Source organism: Puma concolor, chromosome C2 (assembly GCF_028749965.1).
Source record: "Puma concolor isolate L17-30 chromosome C2, mPumCon1.1.hap2, whole genome shotgun sequence".
NCBI lineage: Eukaryota > Metazoa > Chordata > Mammalia > Carnivora > Felidae > Puma > Puma concolor.
In genome coordinates this window covers 93,931,208-93,954,059 of record NC_141675.1, presented here as the reverse complement: position 1 = coordinate 93,954,059, position 22,852 = coordinate 93,931,208, and the positions used below count along the sequence as shown (strand labels likewise).

At 35.5% G+C, this 22,852-nt stretch overlaps 1 protein-coding gene across 3 annotated transcripts in view; it reads right to left on the bottom strand.

Moving 5' to 3' along the window:
• Window positions 1-22,852, bottom strand: part of GSK3B (glycogen synthase kinase 3 beta) — a 196,819-nt gene that overhangs the window by 103,026 nt on the left and 70,941 nt on the right. For all 3 annotated transcript variants that reach the window (XM_086675334.1, XM_025914130.2, XM_025914131.2), the window contains exon 3: window positions 2,828-2,911. In XM_086675334.1, coding sequence (XP_086531460.1) covers window positions 2,828-2,911 — 84 coding nt within the window. The remainder of the gene's footprint in view (window positions 1-2,827; window positions 2,912-22,852) is intronic.

Genomic DNA, 22,852 nt, shown 5'->3' with positions numbered 1-22,852 from the left:
TCTCAAAACTATTAACTTGTTACTTCCTCCCCCCCAAATTTATATATATATAAACATAAACACACACACACACGCGCGCGCGCGCGCACACACAGGCAGTACACCAAGCTTCTCTTCAGACAGAAATCATCTTTAAAGGTTTGTAAGAATTTCCTAAGACATTTAGATCCCTTTCTACAACTGTAGTTCTAAGTTCACTCTCAGTAATCTACTCTTGGAGAGTCAGAACTGATAATAACAAACCTAAGCTCCTGGGGTACCTGGGTGGCTCAGTTGGTTAATGTCTGAGTTTTGATTTCGCCTCAGTCACGATCTCATAGATTATGGGATCAAGCCCTGCCTCAGGCTCCATGCTGAGCGTGGAGGCTGCTTCAGTTCTCTCTCCCCTTCTCTCTCTGCCCCTCCCCAACTAGCGTTCTCTCCTCTCTTGCTCAAAATAAATAAATATTTAAAAACAACAACAACAGAACAAACCTGAACTCTCAACCCTAGAGCAGAACCCGTCTTTTCATATGGGACATACTAGTTTATTACCTGGTCTCTTGAGTAATGTTAGCCCTGCCAGAACAATTCAGAAGAATGGAAGTAGAGATGGTGAGGAAAGCAAGAAGAAATCATCTTTTCGGTGGCTAGAAGATCATGGGAGGTCCTGCACCTGTGTATTTCTGCATATCTTCAGAAAACCTCTTTTTGTTAAGGAAGGATCATTATCTTCAGCAATATATCACAACTTTTTCCCCCTTTCTGTTTTGTTAATGAAGCTATCCAAAATTAAGAGGAATCTTTTTTTCACTATGAAAAATTTACAATGCTCAAGAGAAAGTTCTGAGATAAATAAAACATTATAAAGTAGTTTCTTTTTTATAATAGAGGTTCACTGTCCTTCTGGTTAACCTCCTTTAATAACTTCTCAATTACTCTTTATCTATAAGACCATTTTTAATAATAAGCAGCTCTAAACAGCAACAGGGAGGAAAATCATCCATTGGGATACACAAATAATAGTCCACTGTCACTACCAAGGCAGAATTAAGTGAGGGTGAGGGCAGACTGTGATCACGGCTTCCACCAGACCAAAACCAGATAGGTAAGCCTTTTGATGCCACCACAAACACAGCCTTATATTCAAAAGTTTGATATTCTTCTTTTTCTGCTCTTTATCTTTGTAAGCATTAAATGAGTTAATATTTGTAAAGTACTAAAAACAGTATCTGCCATATAGGGAGAGCTAATAAAGTAATCAGGAGAAAATGTTTAGGGGCTTTGATAATTCTGACCTCTACTTTCCTCCCTGAGGTATTATTATGTCTAGCATCTAACAACAAAAAGTCATGAGGATGCGAAATTCCATTGTAAGAGTGCTGTGAACGTAACAGATGTTCCATAATTTTATTTGGGAAGGGCCAGGAAAAAGTAAAGACATGTCAAAACAAATAAGATTAAAGACATAACACGCTGTTTGCTAGGTTTTTAAGAAAAAAAAAAAAGTGGCATGAACCTCACAACTGGCTTTAGAAACAAAAGAGCTCAAATACTTATAAAGGCTTACAGTCCCTAATACAAGCACCTGAGAAACAAGAGTCACAAAGGAACCAATTTGCTAATTATCATTGCTAAAACATTAGCTGTGACTCACACTCACACACACACACACACACACACACACACACACACACACACACACACAAATATATAAATAACATTTATGTATCTACAGAATGTATATCACAGTCTTGGCTTAATACATAGGCATCTTCCCATATTACAGGCTCTGTCATGAAAAAAATAACTTCTAAGGAAATAACCTAACTAAAATTTAATGGAAAATGATTAAACTCTGATATACTGGGAAGTAGTTACATGAAGTAAAAAGAACACTGGGCTTAGTAATCAAGAGGGATTATAGATCTAGGAACTTAAGATAGTATGTGCAACTTGACATCAAAAATATCAAATGAACCTATCCAAAGTCATATTTATTTAGCCAAAAAGATTAAGTGGTTTGTTATTTGCCCTGCCCCCTCACCAGAAACCAGTAAAGTAGAAATTTAAGGAAAATACTGAATCTGGGAAGAAGGGACAGTGAACAGGCAGAAAGAAGAAGGTAAAACAGAAGAAACAGACTTTCTGTGCTTCCATCTCCAGGGAGCACAATGACATTAATTATTATTATTTGAAGAGAAAAACCAAAAGGGTCAGGGATTCACAGTACATGGTCTTCTTAAATTATCCTTTGCTTTCACAAAATTAAATGCAATCATAAATAATGACCATGTATAACAAGCTCTATAATACTGTACCTTTCTAACTTTCTCCCTCACCAAGGATAGGTTAAATTTGCCTCCCAATGTTGAAGTCTCATTCTGGTCCTACTAAAGTCCTCCTGTTCCCCTTTCCCTCCAATACTTCCACTTAACAAAATGACATCATTTTCCACCCTCTAATAAACAACTAGAACTATCATGTGGCTCCAGAAACGCATAAGGAACACAGAAGTTTAAAAAATAAATAAATATATGTGTGTGTATGAGTGTGTATGTTTGTGTGTGTGTGTAAAGAACTAAAGGCAAATGTTCCAAAAAAGAAAATTCTTCAAAATTCATTTCCCTTTATCATCTCATAACATTTTCTGATATAACTACTGATAGTCAATGATTATGTCTTGAGCTCAGGATTACTAGGGCTTATGCTTTAGAATTCTTCCATTTAATATTAGCAAAACTGTTTCACTCACTGGGCCAGGTGGGGGATCGGGTGCAGAACAAGAACTATTTTTAGAATAACAAGTCTATCACAATATTCAGTGCACACTTTCTTCAAGACCTACCTTCTCACCACTTGAGTAGAAGAAATAACGCAATCGGACTATGTTACAGTGATCTAGCTTTCTCATGATTTGGAGCTCTCGGTTCTGAAAAGGAAACACATGAAAATATTTTTTAAAGGATAAATGCTATTCACCATATTGACTACGATACTAAAATTTCATAACAATAAACACTACAAAGAACAGGCCATGGATATGTTACTAAAAAGTATGGTCTAGGGGTTGGGAGGCTGGGCAATATAGGTGAGGGGGATTAAGAGGTACAAAGTGCCCACTGTAGAATAAATAAATCATAGGGATGAAAAGTACAGCACAGGGAATATAGTCAATAATACCGTAATACACTTATCGTGGTAAGAATTTCATAATGTATATAACTGTCAAATCACTATGTTGTACACTTGAAATTAATATAATATTATGTCAATTATACTTCAATTAAAAATTTAAAAACTAAAACAGTAACAAAAATTTTCTAAACAAGATAAAAAGTATGGTCTGTACTGACCTGCAAACTATTTGTTATTAGTCTATGAACTATTTACTACTGCCTTGCGATAAGATAAACACAGAAATTGAGAATAAGTGCTTAGAATCTTTCACAGCAATTTGACAGAATAATTTCATATTTATGAATCTTAAGAGTGGGGCCTGTATTTTGTATTTTTTAATTTCACTTTTCTAGTAATTGATTTGTATTTTATGTTACAAAAATATCAGTCTGATGAACTGGAAATTTTTTTAACTAATACTTCACAACTAATAGCTTGAGAAGCAGTGATCTATATTATGACAGAGATACCTGGAATGAGCTATTATTACTGGAATCTTTCACAACTATAATAAAAACCAAGCTTCTCACTAAACACATAAATTTGGGTGCAAAGAGCTCTTACAAGCCCCACTATCTTCCAAGACATGGTCAAAAAAAAAATTTTTTTTTGAGAGCCCCATAAGAAAGGTTCAGTTGCTAAGTTTTACAGAGTTATAATAGGACATCCCAGAAACTGTACAGTCCTGATAAATTTATAAACCACACAAATAATTTTTCCTTTGGGGAGTTTCAAAGTTATGTTCATTCTTCATGAAAAGAAACCATCAAATAATATGATGGCTTCCTAACAACATAAGTTTTTGCAGTAATAAATTCAAAGAGTATATATTAACAAAGAAGATACATTCCAACAATATACTTGGCTGTCAAAAGTCCAGTTAATAAAGGCAAATTACATAACAGAAAAAATATTAAAAAGTACCAGCTATATGATCAGGAAATATAAAATTTCAGGTAAAATAGTGAATTAGAAGAGCTACAAAACATAAAAGTTAATATACCTGGGAATCTGGATGGAAAAAATGCTTTATGGTTAGAAAAAAAAAAGCCAAAAAAAGAGGGGCTGGGGGTTGCACAGCAGATGAGGAGCCTAATCAGCAGAACTATCCTAGAACAGAGTGGTCTCCAGTTCTTAGATGATAGAAGGGGCTCCTGGGTGGCTTAGTCAGTTGCACATCTAACTTCAGCTCAGGTCATGAACTCGCCGTTTGTGAGTTTGAGCCCCGCGTCGGGCTCTGTGCTGACAGCTCAGATCCTGGCGCCTGCTTTGGATTCTGTGTCTCCCTCTCTCTCTGCTCCTCCCCCACTTGTGCGCTCTCTCAAAAATAAATAAATGTAAACAAAATTTTTTTTAAAGAAAATAATTTATGTAATACTAACAAAAAAAAAAAAAAAATCAAACCTGGACCTACAAATGGCACCTTAAAAAACGAAGGCCATACATGAGAACAGAGAAGCAAAACCATGAGAGGTAAGCAAACAAAAAGCAACATGGTACAGGTAATTCCAACCATAACAAAAACCACATAAAATGTAATTAACTAAGCACACAATCAAAGGCAGAGAATGTCAGATTCGATAAGAAAGCAAGTTCCAACTATATTCTCTCTCTGATACACACACTTCAGATTCAAAGACACCAACAGCTTGAAAGTAAAAGGATGGAAAAAGATACAGCAAGTAAACAGCACCAAGAGATCTGGAGCAGCAATGTTATTAGCAGACAAAGTAAATTCTGAGAGACAGCAATTTCCCCATTTCCTACCAGATAAAGTCTAAAGCACTTCATATTCTGGTTCCTTATTATCAGCTTCATGTTATCTTCCACTCATAACCAACATGATCATAACTAGATCCCACTTCTCACTCTTTCTGACCATATTATCTCATTCCCAATTCTAAACCACTGATCACATCATCACTGGAATGTCTTGATCCCTCCCTTCCACCTACACACATTCTATCCATCCTTGAAGTTCCTATTCAACTCCTACCTCTTTCACAAGGCTATCCCCAGCTGTTCCAACTCACACTAATCTTCTCTAATCTCTAAATTCCTGCAGCACCTACCAATATTTTAGAATTGAGTATATACTTTCTTGGTTTTTATTTTTGTAAACTGTAGTTCAATAGTGTCATATAAAAGAATGCGTTTCAAAAAGTACCTTATAGAAATCAGATACTACATTGTAGTCACTGTAGGGAAACACAACACACACTAACACAACTTGTCCAACTAACTTACTATACATGTGCCTTAAGAAAAGCTGAATTTTGTATCTTTCTGTATCAGAGACGGAGCTCTCAAAGCTGGTTACTTTGTCTTTCAGAGTAAATTCCCTGTTTTTATAATTTCTTCTGCCTTACAACTTGCTGTAGACCAGTATTCTCAAACTGCGGGATCAGCCAATCAGGAAATGAGAAGGGGGTGGATAAGGAGAAAAGAATTAAGAAGTTTAATACAGTAAGACTAAGGACTTTTTCATCAAACTTACTTCAGTTATTTTTCTGTGCACTGGGTTGCAATGTAAAATCTACTTCTTACTACAAGATCATAGTTAAAAATTTTAAATCCATTGTAGAAAAACAACCTGTCTATAAAGGCAAATTTTTTCCAATACAGAAACGATAAAAACTTACATGTAAACTATTTTTATCATTCCCACCTAAAACAAAATAAGAGAAAACAAAAAGACTGCTCAAGATGGAATAAATAACACACAAGTATAAGAAAACCTGAAAGGTACATTTAAAGGAAAAATTATCCTTTTGGTTTAACCAATAGCCATTAACATATATCCTCCTCTAAAGTAGACAGGGGCTATTGTTCATTTTTACATCATTTGACATCTCACACTTTAAAAAAAGTGGGGGGGGAGGGGTACTTCCAAAGCTAAAAGCACTGTGTCAAGGGAATCCCTAAAGGGTACTTTATGTACCCTATGTAAAATTCAATAAAGGAAAAGCTAACTTTTAGGTGAAGTAACAACCAGAAAGCTTAATAATACTGTAGATGTCAGGTAGGCAGCATATGGCTATCATCTTCTCTTCTTCACCAAATTTCATTCCACTGGATCTTTCCTACCATAGAAAGTTCCATTTTCATAAAATCTAGTAAAATAGGACTGACTTCAAAAGTTTTGCTTCAGGGGTGCTGGGTGGCTCAGTCGGTTAAGCGTCCAACTCTTGTTTTCCACTCAAGTCATGATCTCTCAGGTGGTGAGTTTGAGCCCTGCATTGGGCTCTGCACTGACAACAGTGTGGACCCTGCTTGGGATTCTCTCTCTTTATCTCTGACTCTCCCTTGCTTACTCTCTCTCTCTCTCTCAAAATCGATAAACTTAAAAAAAAAAAAAAAAGTTTTGCTTCAAAGGCTATTTTTTCCAAAACATACCTTCTTCTTCAAAAAGGAATTACCTAAAGTTCCATCATCCTTCTTCTGAAATCACACTAGGACTGAAAAAGTGTTTATTTCAATCCATTTCTAAATCTTTGATTCCAGAGTAAATTCAGATACCCCCAAAGACCCTACAATTGGCTAGAATGTCACCTCAAAATAATTCCCTGTGTACAACAAATATTTTGAAGCTAATTATGTGTCAGAGCCAGGGCTCTGAGCGTATAAAAATTCATAGTCCTCACAGTTTTCAATGGGTAAGCAAACCAAACAATTACAATACAATGTGGAAACTGTAGGTCACTCAGATAGTGCGATACGGTAAATGGGGATTTGGACCTATAAAAATTTTGCTTATTAGTACCTTGAAAAATTCGGGAAAGAGACCTGGTGGAAAGTTTTAAATATAATGCTAAAAAGTTTGAATACTACAAGCCATGAAGAACCACTGATATGTTCTAAGCAAGAGATTTGTTTTGGGAAGATCACTGGTTATCAAAAAAAGTTTTTTGTTTTTAAGGAGAAGATAAATTAAACTAAGACCTGTACGGAGGTAGAAAGAGTCAAGACAGAAGGAAGAGAATGGCTCTGAGAGGCAGATCAACAGTTATTTGATCACATACTGTTACTGCTTTGGTAAATGGAAGGAGGGGAGTGATAACTATCAAACTTCTGACTCATGTGACTATTAACATGGCAATAGAATTCACTGGCCTAGGAAGCTGTTTTGGAAGAAGGAAGGAATGAGTTCAGTTTGGGACACGTTTAGCTTTAAATGCCTGAAGGACACAGATATGGAAAGGTCCAGAAAGCAATCTGATATGTTCATCTTATCCTCTAGCAAGAGGTCTAGATGGTTCTTGAAGCTACAGGAATAGATAAAATTGCCTGTAAAATAAGAAGGAGGTAGCCAAAGTCTCCAGGAGCAGAAAAGCCTATAAAGAACACTAAAAAAGAAACTGGTTAGGTAGTAAAAACCTAGACAATGGTGTCACATAAGCCCCAAGACAGGTAAGATATTCTGAAGAAGATCCTGGAGAATATGAACATTTAGGCAGACAGATGAAAAGGAATCATACAAGAAACTGAGAATGAGCAAAGCTGTAAAAGATGAATCACCAAAATAATACATTAGAATAAGGGTCAGTCAACATTTTCTATAAAGGGCCAGATTATAAATACTTTAGGCTTGCAGCCCACAGTCTCTGTTGCAATTATTCAACTCTACAGTCAGAGAAGAAAAGCAGTCAACAATATGCAAAGGAATGGGTGGCTATGTATATCCCAATAAAACTTTATTTACAAAAAGAGGCAACAGGCACACAGTTTGCCATCTTTTGTTCTAGAAGCCAAGGAAAGAAAATTCTTTATATATTCAATCTCTTTCACAACTTAGCACGCACGCGTGCATGCATACACACACACACACACACACACACACACACATCGTATATATAGTGGACTTTCTAATATCAACTAATGTTCTGGAAGTTTACTGTAACATTTTTCTTTTACATTACTATAATTAGACATATATAAATAAATAATCTAAATTGTGAATTAGATATAAAATACATACTGCTCAGGTAGGCTTAAAATCTTCTACAAAGAAATTTCAATTTTGAATCCTCTTTCTCTCTGACCTCACATTCAATCTGTCAAAAAATCCTGCTGGGTTCTACGTTCAAAATATATCCAAGGGGCACCTGGCTGTCTTAGTCAGTAGAGCATGAGACTCTTGATCTTGGGGTTATGAGCTGGAGCCCCACAATCTCTAAAATCTAAAAAAAAAAATTATATAATTCTCCAAGCTTTTAGAAATTGCACTCTTGGGCACTTACCCCACAGAAACAGAAATTTATGTTCACACAAAAACCTATGGATGAATGTTCATAGCCATATTATTCAGAATAGCTACCAGATGTCTTTCAAAGGGTGAATGGATAAACAAACCATAGTATACTATACTATGAAATACTACTCAGCAATAGAAAAAAACTAATTATTGACATATGCAACAACTTTAATGAATCTCCAGAGAATTATGCTGAGCAAATAAAGCCAATCCCAAAAGGTTACGTACACTATTTATTCCATTGATAAACATTCTTGAAATAACAAAGTTATAGATATGGGAAACAGATTGCTGGTTGTTGCAAGGGTTTTAAATTAGGGGTTAAGAGTGGAGGAATGGCAGGGAGAAAAATAAGTATGGTTATAAGAGGATCCTTGTGATGATGGAACTGTTCTAGTGAATACACAAAACTACACATATAATAAAACTGTATAGAAGTACACACACACACACACACACACACACACACACACACACACACACAAGTAAATCTGGGGAAATCTCAACAAGACTGGTGGATTGTATTAATGTCAAGATCCTGACTGTGATGCTGTGCTATATTTTGTAAGATGTTACCACTGAGGGAAACTGGGTAAAGGGTACATGGTATCTCTCTGTATTACTTCTACAATTGCAGGTATATTTACAATTATCTCACTACAAAAAACAATAAAAATACATGGTGTGTGTGTGTATCTCCAGGGTGTAATCATTTCTCACTACCTCTCTAGTGCAAGTCTTTCAGCTTCCCTCTGTTCACCTTCCATCTATGTTCAACAAAGCAGGCAGAGTGATCTTCACGTTTTAAAATATAAGACAGACTATGAGATTTCTCTGCTTAAAACCTCCAGTGGCTCCCTACCTTGAAGAGAGTTAAAGCCAAAATCCTTACTATAGCCAACAAGGCTTCTCCCAACTGCCCTACCCATTGGAGAAAACATTTGTAAATCATATATCTGATAAGGAATCTGTATCCAGAATAAAGAATTCTAGTCAACAATAAAAAGCCAAAATGAGCAAAGGAAGGACTTCTGGTCTCCAGCCCAGTATGTAAGGAGCTTGGAAGTCATCCTTCCCATCTTCACAGAGCTGAACAAACTGAAAAAAGTCAACAACTCTTCTTAAATCCATTAAAGAATTGAGGGCTCACGTGGCAAACCACTGCCCTAAAAACTGGAAACAGGTACATATACAGAATCACAGCTTACTGGAGCAGAAACCCAGGAGCAGAAACTGCCTCTGGAGTCAGTACCAGTAGAGGAAAACCTAAACTGTAATGGACAGAGGAGCAGTATGAACAAGTCTGGGAGTTAAAAACTCCAGAGGGGGCCTCCACATGTTTCTCAGTTTTATTTCTAGGAGCCCTACCAGGTCCTTACAGTGAAAATCTAGGAAATATCTGGAGATGAGATGAAACATTTATAAACAGGCCCAAGAGTATTCTGTTTTGCTTGTTTTGTTTTTTTTTTTTATGTTTATTTATTTTTGAGAGAGATAGAGTGTGAGTGGGGAGAGGCAGAAAGAGATAGAGAGACACAGAACCCAAAGCAGGCTCCAGGCTCTGAGCTGTCAGCACAGAGCCCAATGCGGGGCTCAAACCCACAAACCGTGAGATCATGACCTCAGATGAAGCTGGAGCTTAACCGACTGAGCCACCCAGGCACCCCAGAGTATTCTGTTAAGACCTGCCCTCAAAGAAAACTATTCTACCAGAGCAACTGAACTGGAGGAAAAGAAATACCCAATTCTAGCCTTCTCTAGACTTAGATGTGGGGAAAAAGAAATACCCAATTCTAACCTCTTCCTATGTGTGAGAAGAGAGATATAAAACTCCAGCCCCTTCTAGTCTTCTTATCTCACCTATGAGAGGGGAGGAGGATTAAAAAACTGAAAAAGCATTTGTAAAGGTCAAGCCCTAAAAAAGACCTATTACCTAAATAACTTTTAGTGAATATATCATAACCAGCTTTCAACAAAAAATTTACAAAAAAATACTAAAAGACTAAAATTAAAGTGTGACTACACATAACAGGCATCAGAATCACTGAAATTTAGTGGAGATGTTCAAATTATCAGACCAGGAATTTAAAACAATTGATTAATATAGTAAAGGCTCTAATGGAAAAAGTAGGTAACACAAAAACAGATGGGTAATATAAGCAGAGAGAGATGGAAACTTTAAAAAGAGTCAAAAGTAAATGCCAGAAATCAAAATCACTGTAACAGAAACTAACAATGCCTTTGATGGGCTCATGAATACACTGGACATGGCCAAGGAGAGAACCAGTAAGCCTAAAGAAACGTCGATAGAAATTTTCAAAACTGAAATGCAGAGAAAAATAAAAAATAAAAAATAACTGACTATCCAAGAACTATGAGGCAATTACAAAACCTGTAATGTATGCATAATGAGAATACCACAAGACAAAGAGACAAAGGAACAGAAAAAACATTTGAAGCAACAATTGAGAATTTCTCAAAATTAATAAAAATGTCAGATACCAAACCACACATGCAGGAAGCTCAGAGAACATAAAGAAGGATTAATACCAAAAAATCTACAGCTAGGCATATCATTTTCAAAATGCAAAAGATCAAAGAGAAAGAAGAAATCTTGAAAGAAGATGGGGAGGGGGGCGACCTCACCCATAGACAAGCAAAGATAAGAACTGCATTGAGCTTCTTTTCAAAAGTCATGCAAACAAGAAGAGTGAAGTAAAATATTTTAAATGTGGAAAGAAAAAAATCTAGAATTCTGCATCCAGTTAAATTATTATTCAAATGTAGAGAAATACAGACTTTCTCAGAAAACAAAAATTAACAGAATTTGTCAACAGTAGACCTGCCATCCAAGAAATGTTAAAGTAAAATATTTACCAGAAGAACGGAAAATGACATAGGTAAGAAATCTGTATCTATGTAAAGAAAGAAAGTATTAAAGAATAATGAAAGTAGAATATATTTTACTTTTCTTATTCTTAATTGATCTAGCTGCAACAGTTTGTTCAAAATTAACAGCAGCAATAATGTATTCAGTGATTATACCTTATGGATTAGTGAAACTAATGACAGTAATATTATATGGAATGAGAAGGAGAAATTGGGAATACTCTGTCATAAGGTAACTGCACTATCCCTGATTAGTACAGTCTCCTTAAAAGTACACTTCGAAAAGTTGTAAATGTACACTGTAGACTCAATGGGAAAAGATACTGGCAAATGACATATCAGATAAAGGGTTAGTATCCAAAATCTATAAAGAACTTATCAAACCCAACACCCCCAAAAACCCAAATAATCCACCGAAAAAATGGGCAAAAGACATGAATAGACACTTTTCCAAAGAAGACATCCAACTGTCTAACAGACACATGAAAAATGCTCAACATCACTCCTCATCAGGGAAATACAAATCAAAACCACAATGATATACACCTCACACCTGTCAGAATGATTAAAATTAACAACTCAGGCAACAACAGATGTTGGCAAGGATGTGGAGAAAGAGGAACCCTTTTGCACTGCTAATGGGAATGCAAACTGGTGCAGCCACTCTGGAAAACAGTATGGAGGTTCTTCAAAAAATTAAAAATAGAGCTACACTACAACCCAGCAATTGCACAACTAGGTATTTATCCAAAGGATACAGGAGTGTTGATTTGAAGGGGCACATGCACCCCAATGTTTACAGCAGTACTGTCAACAACAGCCAAAGTATGGAAAGAGCCCAAATGTCCACTGACTGATGAATGCATAAAGAAGATGTGGTATATAGATATACAATGGAATATTATTTGGCGATTAAAAAAAAAAAGAAATCTTGCCATTTGCACAACATGGATGAAACTAGAGTATATTACACTAAGCGTTACACTAAGCGAAATAAGTTAGTTGGAGAAAGACAGATATCATATGATAGGGGAAGGGAAGCAAAAAATAAGATAAAAAAGAAGAGGGAGATAAACCAAACCATAGGAGACTCTTAACTACAAAGAACAAACTGAGGGTTGCTGGTGAGGTGCTGAGTGGGGGTAAAGGCTAAAGGGGCAAGGAGCATTAAGGAGGTCACTTGTTGGGATAAGCACCAGATGTTATATATAAATGAATAAATTCACTAAATTCTATTCCTGAAATTTTAAAAAAATGTTGAGAGGAAAGCATGAAAGAAGAGTAACAAATATTTGACATTTTTTTTTATAACTGGAACTTCTACTTTTGTGTGCTTGAAATTTTCCATAATAAAAAGTTAAAAATATATATTAAAAAATAAATGCTAGAAACCAAATACATTTTGATTAATACATTTCAGAGAGAGGAGGAAAAAGTGGAATCAAATAAAATGCTCAGTTAAAAACAGATAAAACAGAAAAAGAAAGGAAGACAAAAGAAGAAACAAGAGCACTGAATAGAAACAGCAACAAATATGGCAAAACTATGATCCAACTGTATCAATAATTTCCTTAAACATCAAAAGCCTAAATATACTGACATGAAAGACAGAGACTGTCAGTGCATTTAAAAAATAAACTTACACAATGTCATATCAATTATATCTCAAGTTTTAAAATAAAACTTGATAAAAAAAATTAATTTTAAAAAGACTCAACTATATATAATCTACAAGAAACCCACCTTAAAGGACACAAATACATTTAAAAAAAGGGATGGACACAATGAGAAAACTACAGACCAATATTCCTGATGAATACTAATACAAAAACCTTCGAAAAAATACTAGCAAACCAAACTCAATAGCACACTGAAAGGATTATAAGCCACAACCAAGTTTTATACCTATAATGCAAAGATTTATACTTGGAACTCAAGAATGGTTCTACATACAAAAATCAATCAATGAAAACATACCACGTTAGCAACATGAAGGACAAAAGCCAAACGACCATCTCAATTGGTACAGAAAAAGCATTTAACAAAATTCAACACTGTTTCATGATAAGCATGTTCGTCAAACTAGGAATAGAAGGAAACTGCCTCAATATGTTATACATGATGAAAAGCCCACTGTTAACGTATTCAAAGCCGAAAAAAATTGACAGCTTTCCCTCTAAGATCAGGACCAAGGCAAGGATGCCCATTTTGCCACTACTATTCAACAAAGTACTTAAAATCATAGCCAGAGCAATTAGACAAGAAAAATAAATAACAAAAGGTATCCAAATTGGAAAAGAAGCAAAATCATCTCTGTTCACAGAGGGATGATCTTATGTGTAGAAAACTCTAAAGAATTAAAAAAGAAAAGGCTATTACAACTAAGAAATGATTTCAGCAAAGTTTTAGATACAAACTGAACACTTAAAAATTGGTTCTATTGATTGCTCATTTGAACAATCAAAAAAGAAAGCAATCTCATTTACTATAGCATCAAAAAGGATAAAATGCTTAAGAAAAAAAACCCAATCGGGGCGCCTGGGTGGCTCGGTCGGTTAAGCGTCCGACTTCAGCTCAGGTCATGATCTCACGGTCCGTGAGTTTGAGCCCCGCGTCAGGCTCTGTGCTGACAGCTCAGAGCCTGGAGCGTGTTTCAGATTCTGTGTCTCCCTCTCTCTCTGCCCCTCCCCTGTTCATGCTCTGTCTTTCTCTGTCTCAAAAATAAATAAATGTTAAAAAAAAAATTTTTTTTTTAAAGAAAAAAACCCAACCAAGGAGGTAGATTTATACACTGAAAATTGTTGAGACACTGCCAAAAGAAATCAAAGAAGATAGGAATAAATGGAAAGACATTCCATGCTTGTAGCTTAGAACACTTAGTAACATTAAAATGTCAATACTACCCAAACCCATACAGAGATTCAGTGCAATCCCTATCATAATGCCAATGGCATTTTTTGCAGGAATAGAAAAACCAAATCCCAAAATTTATACAGAATTTGAAGAGACCCCAAATAACCAAAACAATCTTGAAAAGGAAGAACAAAGTTGGAAGTCTAATACTTCTTAATTTGAAAACAAACTACAAACCAATAGTAATCAAGACAGTATGGAATTAGCAGAGAGACAAATACATAGACAACTGGAACAGAAAAGAAAAACCAGATATAAACCCTCATGTATGGCCAAATAATTTTCAACGATAGTGTCAAGACTACACAATGGGAAAAAGACAGTTTCTTACCCTTATGGGTGTTGGAAAAACTGGACTAAGAAGCAAAAGAATGAAGATAAAACTTTACCTTACACCACACACAAAAATTAACTCAAAAGGGATTGAAGACCTAGACATGATACCTAAAACTATAAAAATCCTATAAGCAAATATAGGGGAAGAGCTTCAGAACACTGGAGATGGCAATGTACTTGATTTTTGGTGACTGTTTTATTTCACTTAGCAATAATATCCTTAAGGTTCATTCCTTGTTGTTGCAAGTGATAGGGGACACCAAAAAGTGCAAACAACTAAAGCAAAAATAAGACAAATGGGACTATGACAAACTTAAAAACTTCAGACTGTCAATGGGAACAATAAAAGCACAAACTCCCTTATGTGGACTCCTTAAAAAACGAACAAAAAGGTCAAACTCAAAGAAACAGAGTAGAATGGTGATTATAAGGGGCTGGGGGAGTGGGGAAGATGGAGTCTTCAGTTATAAAATGAAGAAATTCAGGGAAACTAATATACAACATGGTAAGGATAGTTATTGTATAGGTGAAATTTGCTAAGAGAGATTTTAAATGTTGTCACCACATGCACATATGCAAAAACAGGTAACTATGTGAGATGAGGAATATGCTGATTAACCCGACTGAGGCAATTATTTCACAATGCATACACAGATCATCATGGTGTACACTTTAAATATATGCAATTTTATGTCAATTAGACCTCACTAAAACTGGGGGGGGGGGGGGGGGGGAAGAGTTCAGCAAAATACAAACTTAGAAGAAATAGTTACAATGGTAAATTTAATGTTATATATATATTTTTTAAGTAAAGGGATGGAGAATGTACACTGTACTAAGAGTAATCAAAAAAACTGGAGTAGTTATATTAATTTCAGGCAAAGCAGACTTCAGAGTAAGGATAATTTTCAGGGATAAAGGGGGGCATTACATAATGAAAAAGTGATCAATTCTTGAAGAAGACAACAATTCTTAATGTGAATGCACCTAACAAAAGACTATCAAAACACTTGAGGCAAAAACGAATAGAATCATGAGGAGAAATAGACAAATCCATTATTATAGAGACTTAAACACCCCTTTATCAGTTATTGACAGATCCAGCAAGCAGAAAATCAATAAGGACATAGTTGAACGGAATGACACTATTGAGCAACTGGATCTAATAAACATTTATAGAAAAATGTATCCAACAACAGCAGAATACATCCTCAATTTGATAAAGAACATCTGCAAAACTCTATAGCTAACATACTTAATGAGAAGAAACTGGGTGTTTTCCTACTAAGATCAGGAACAAGAGAAAAAAAGACTTCACTCCCATTCAACACCGTACAGAATACAATAAGGAAAAAAAAAACGGAAATTGGAAGAGAAGAAATGAAATTATCTTTGTTTACAAAGATTGTAAAAATCTGCTTGTAAAAATCTCAAAAAATCAACAATAAAACCTCCTGGAACTATTAAGTGATTATAGCAAGATTGCAGGTACAAGTTTAAGGTACAAAAGTCAAATGCTTTCTTATATACCAGTAATAAAAAATTTGGAATTTGGAATTAAAAACAATACAATTTATGTTAGCACCCCCCACAAATGAAATGCTTAAGTATAAATCAAATAAAATATGTGTAAAATTTACATGAGGACACCCATAAAGAAAGAAATCAAAGATCTAAATAAACAGAAACATATTGCATGTGCATGGATAGGAGAACTTAATACTGTCATGATGCCAGTCCTTTCTAACATGATCTATACTCAATGCAATGCCAAACAAAAAACCCAGCAAGTTATTTTATGGACACCCAGTAGTGAACACAATATTGAAGAACAACCAAAATACTGTCACTGAATGACTTCAAGACTTACTATATAAAGCTACAGTTAAAAAAAAAAAGTGAGGGGCACCTGGGTAGCTCAGCTGGTTAAGCGTCCAACTCTTGGTTTATGCTCAGGTCATAATCTCACAGTTCGTAGGTTCGAACCCTGCATTGAGCTTTGCACTGATAATGTGGAGCCTGCTTGGGATTCTCTCCTGTTCTGTCCTTCCCCCACTCATCCCACCCCCCCTCTCAAAATAAATAAACTTAAAAAAATGTTTAAAAAAAAGTGATAAACAAATAGGTCACTAGAAAAAACACAGAGCCCAGAAAAGCCGCAAAATACACTCAATTGAACTTTGACAAAGGGTCAAAGGCATTTCAATGAAGAAAGGATATTCTTTTCAACAAACAGTACTGGAATAACTGACAGTCACAGGCAAATAAATGAATGTAATCACAGATTTTATAGCTTTCACAAAAATTAACTTAAAATATATCATAGACCTATCTGTAAAAGGCAAAACTACAAAACATCTAGAATACAACATAGTAGACAACCTAGGTGTCCTTGGGTTTGGCAGTGACTTTTTATTTATTTTATTTTATTTATTTTAAGAGACAGCAAGTGCAAGGGGGGGAAGGGGGAGACAGAGGGAGGGAGAAAAGAGATAACGGGGGGGGGGGGAGAGAGAGAGAGGGAGGGAGAATCTTAAGCAGGTCCCATGCTCAGTACACAGCCCAACATGGGGCTCAATCCCACGACCGTGGGATCTTGACCTCAGCTGAAATCAAGAGTCGCACACTCAACTGAGCCATCCACATACCCCTGGCAGTGACTTTTCAGATGCAACACCAAAAGCATAATCTATCAAAGAAAAAATTGAGAAATTGAATTTTTATTAAAACTTAAAACTTCTAATGAAAAAATAAGTTACAGCCTGGAAGAAATCTCTGCAAAACATGCATCTGGGAAAGCACTGTTATCCTAAGTATTAAAAAAAAAAAAAACTCTTAAAACTCAACAATAAGAAAACAATCATTAATAAGTACTTATATGAACAGACACCTCATCAAAGAAGATATACAGACAGCAAATAAGCATATGAAAAGATGCTCAACACCATATGTCATCTGAGAATTGCAAATTAAAACGTCAATTAGATACTACTGCTCTACTATTAGGATGGTTAAAATTTAAAACACTGACAACACCAAAGCCTCGTGAGGATGTGGAACAATAGAAAAATCTCATTCACTGTTGGTGGGAATGCAAAATTATTCTTTACAGTTGCTTTGGAGGATATTTGGCAATTTATTGAGAAACTAAACAAACTCTTATCACACAATCTAGCAACTGTGGTACTTGGTATTTAACCAAATGAACTGAAAACTTATATCCACACAAAAACCTGCACATTAATGTTTACAGCTGCTTTAGTCATAACTGTTGAACTTGGAAGTGACCAAGATATCCTTCAATAGGTGAATGCATAAACATGGATAAACAAACTGCAGTACATGAACACACTGGCATACTTATTCAGTGCTAAAAAGAAACAAGCTATCATGCCACAAAAAAACTTTGCAAGCACGTTAAATATCTACTGTTAAGTGAAAAAAGCCAAGCTGAAAAGGTTATATGCTGTATGATTTCAACTACATAACATTCTAGAAAAGGCAAAACTATGGAAACAGTAAGAAAAAAAAATCAATAGGGTTGGGGAAAGAGGGAAGAGAGAGGAATGAAAAGGTAGAGAGCTCAGGGAACTTTTAGGGTAGTGAAACTATTCTGTAAGACCCTGTAATAGTGGACATATGTCATTATACGTTTGTCAAACTCACAGACACAATACAAAGATTGAACTATAATGCAAACTACAGTCTTTTAATTGCTAATAATGTATCAATATTGGTTTGATTGTAACAAGTCTACATAAATGCAAAATGTTAATAACAGGGAAAACTGAGGAGGAGGGGAGTATGTATGAGAACACTGTACTTTCCACTGATTTTTCTACACAACTAAAACTGCAAAATAAAGTCTATTACACATGAGAAGATGCTCAACATCACTCATCACCAGGGAAATACAAATCAAAACTACAATGAGTTACCACTTCACACCTATCAGCATGGCTAAAATCAAAAACACAAGAAACAACAGGTGTTGGTGAAAGTGTGAAGAAAAAGGAACCCTCTTGCACTGTTGGTGAGAATGCAAACTGCATTCATACAGTTACTCTGGAAAACAGTATGAAGGGTCCTCAAAAAGTTAAAAAAAAGAACTATTTTATGGTCCAGTAATCGCATTACTGGATAGTTACCCAAAATATATAAAAACATTAATTCAAAGGGATACATGGACCCCTATGTTTATAAGCAGCTTTATTTACAATAGCCAAACTATTGAAGCAACCCAAGTGTCCATTTATAGATGAATGGATAAAGAAGATGTGATATGTACACACAATGGAATATTATTCAGCCATAAAAAAATGGAATCTTGCCATTTGTGATGACATGTATAGAGCTAGAGTATAATGCTAAGCAAAATCAGTCACAGAAAGACAAATCCCATATGATTTCACTCATATGTGGAATTTAAAAAAAAATGAGCAAAGGAAAAAAAAAGCAAGCAAGTGTAAGCGAGAAGCACAAACCAAGAAACATACTTTCAACTAATTTGTCAAAGATTAACTACGTATGTGTAGGTTTATTTCTGAGCTCTCTATATTCTGTTCCATTGATCTATGTATCTTTTTTTAATGCCAATACCATACTGTTTTGATTACTATAGTTTGTAATAGAATTTGAAACCTGAGAATGTGAAGCTTTTAGCTTTGTTCTTCTTTTTCTTTTTTTTAAAAAAATTTTTTTTCCCAACGTTTATTTATTTTGGGGGCAGAGAGACAGAGCATGAACAGGAGAGGGGCAGAGAGAGAGGGAGACACAGAATCGGAAACAGGCTCCAGGCTCCGAGCCATCAGTCCAGAGCCCAACGTGGGGCTCGAACTCACGGACCGTGAGATCGTGACCTGGCTGAAGTCGGACGCTTAACCGACTGCGCCACCCAGGCGCCCCAATTGTTCTTTTTCAAGATTGCTTTGGCTATTCAGTTTTTCATGGTTCCATACAAATTTTAGGATTATTTTCTATTTCTTTAAAAAATACCAATGAAACTTTTAGAGGGATTATACTAAATTTGTAGGTTACTTTGGGTAGTATGGACATTTAAACAATATTGATTTCTTCCAATCCATGAGCACAGAAAGAGTATCATTCCATTTGTGTCATCTTCAACTTCTTTCATTATTGTCTTGCAATTTTCAATATAGAGTCTTTCACCTTGTGGTTAAATTTATTCCTAGGATTTTGTCCTTTCTAATGCAATTGTAAATGAGACTGCTTTCTTTATTTCTCTTTCTGATAGTTCATTATTGACATACAGAAATGCAATTGATTTTTGTGTATTGATTTGCATATCCTGCAACTTTACTGAATTCATTTGTTCCAAAAGTTTTCTCGATGGAATCTTTTTTTTTAATGTTTTTTATTTATTCTTGAGAGAGCTAGAGAGAGAGAGATCCAGGAGGGAAGGGTAGAGACAGAGAGGGAGACACAGAATCTGAAACAGGCTCCAGGCTCTGAGCTGTCAGCACAGAGCCCAACGCAGGGCTTGAACTCAGGAACCATGAGATCATGACCTGAGCCAAAGTCGAACACTTAACCAATTGAGCCACTCAGGAGCCCCTCTATACATAATTTTAAAAGCAAAATCAACAGGACTGTTCCACACGAAACTTTGTAGTCTCTAAAAATTCAATTCCATTAAAAAATTTTACTAGTCATACCTACACACTTAGGAAAGTAGCATTAAGCATACCTACACACTTAGGAAAGTAGCACTATCCTTATAAGGACTGGTATGGTAATTATAAAAATGTGTCTCTTAGATCTCCCACTATAGGGAGCATCATTGATCAACGGCCCAGCTGCTGAGCTTTCAAAGCCATTCCCTTGTTCAGGCCATACCAAGCTACCCATGTGCTGTTTCCAGAAACTGACTGAGCATGGCAGATGTATTTAATGGAGATCTTTTCCCAGGAGACAATGGATTCCTCTGATAGTCAACCTTGGGCTGAGACTTCCCCCCCACCGGTTTTGCTAGAATTTCCTTAAAGCTGCATGGCAGTGTAAGATTTTTCCTACCTGCTGTCTTTCCTGCTCCCCAGAGGTTAAGACCTGATTTCTAGCTTCCCTTGATAACAAGTTTCTATGACCCAAAGAACATAGCTTCATATGGCATAAGTAAACTTCTTTTCAAGTTGCCTGTTTTCAAGTATACTTCTTTTCAATTTGCCTGTCAGTTTTATCAGGAAATAGATTTTCCACAAATGGCTTAAAAGAGTTACATAAATACAATTAGGTGCCTCAAAATAAGACTACCCAATTCAATAGAAAATAATACAAACAGGTAAAAATCCAAAGTGAATAGCCATTTGTAGTAATTCAAATGCCTAAAAATAAAAACAACTTAGTTATAAGGAGTTTTAGAATTCAGAAAATGTGGGGCACCTGGGTGGCTCAGTCAATTAAGCATACAACTCCTCATCTTGGCTCAGTTCATAATCTCATGGTTTGGTTCATGAGTTTGTGAGTCCTGCATTGGGCTCTGCATGGAGCATGGATCCTGCTTCGGATTCTGTCTCTCCCTCTCTCTGCCCCTTCCAAGCCTGCACTCTCTCTCCCTCTCTCAAAATAAATAAATAAACTTTAAAAATAAATAAAATTCAGAAAATGTTCTCATAATACATTGTTTCATTTGATTTATACAACATTGAAGGGGGAAAAAAGGAACACAATAATGACTCCTTTTCTGTGCCAAACAGTAAGCTGGGGCATTGCTGTAGTAGTAGCATTCTCATTTCATAGATGATGAAACTGAGACTCAAAAAGTTAATAAATATACTCTAGTTTACAAAACTACTAATGTAAACAACAAGGTCTTCTTTCTTCTATGGTGTCTCCACAACATCATGCAGAGAATAATCATACCTTCAAGGATCAAACCAGGCATTATTTCTCCTCACTCTTGAAAATGGTATATATTACAAGTAGGGCTCTATTCACTCTCTATTCACAATAGAACAACAGTGACACTTCACACCTCCACTCCCATATCTAACCACAGAACAAGTGAAACCAAGCAGGAGACCTGAAACCTATGACTTAGTTCAAAGGGAGAAATGAAATTAATAGTTTATGAAGCTAAGATCATTAATTAATTAAAAATGCAACTAACCAATTTTCAAATTAGAAAAGCTGGCCTCAACAAGTGTCAGTAGCTTTTGGGATTGATTAATCTTCTCTCTGCTCTAATATCAAAGGTCTCCTACATAAGGTACCTAGCTGGACTTTACCTCTACAAAATCACAAGAGCATTTTCTATAACAAGTACTTCTAAACTGGCTAAGTGAAGTAATTTAATTTCTGTTTAAGTAATTTGTCACAGAATGGTCACGGGGCGGGGGGGGAGGGGGAAGCATTCAAACTGCAGGTAAAACATTACTGAAATGAAGATTATTCCAGAAATTCCTAATAGAAAAGCTCAGTGTCTTAGATATAGTTTACATGATTGCTGATGCAGGGTAATTCCTCTTGATTTTCTTTTTGTCTCTGACCGTTTTCTCTCTCCTTGTTTTTTCACCAAAACAAACTGCCTCTCACTGATACTAGCAGTGTCAACAGGTTGGTTTATTTGATTGGGCAAGGAGAAGACTTCAAACTTTTTCTGGAAATATCTAATTATTTAATATAATCCTAGGTAGCAGCTACGTAAACCACAGATGTGAAACTACAGAATTTTAAGTTGTCAGAAAAATTCGTAGTATATATAATAATCAAGAGAAATGAATTGGTCAATGTATCAAATTTTATTATTTTTTTTAAAACAGTTAACATTTAGCAAGAAGAACAAATACTTAAGTTTCACAAAGGAAAGGTGATACAGTGGAATGAAATGAACTTACCACTTTTTAGCATGTAAGAGAAAAAATTAAAATAAAAACAAAAACAAAACCATACAATAGCAATAAAAGCAATAAGTACTTAGGAACAAACTTAATAAGAAATGTCAAAAGTCTATATAAATAAAACTGAAAGACACAAACGTAAATTTGAACAAACAGATATCTCTTATTCCTCGATAAGATAATTCAACATCACAAAAAGGTTAGTTCTCCCTAAGTTAATGAGTTAATGAAATTTCAATTAAGAGTATCAGCAACCTATTTTAAATCGAGTTAGCCAAATTTATGTCAAAGTTCATATGGAAAAATAAACATTCAAGAAAAGCTAGGAGAAAAAAAAAAGCCTCAAGAGTGGATTACCTCAACCAGATATTAAAACATACTATAATGTGGTACTGACACAGGAACATGTATGCAAATGACCTAGTGGAACAGAACAGAAAGTCCA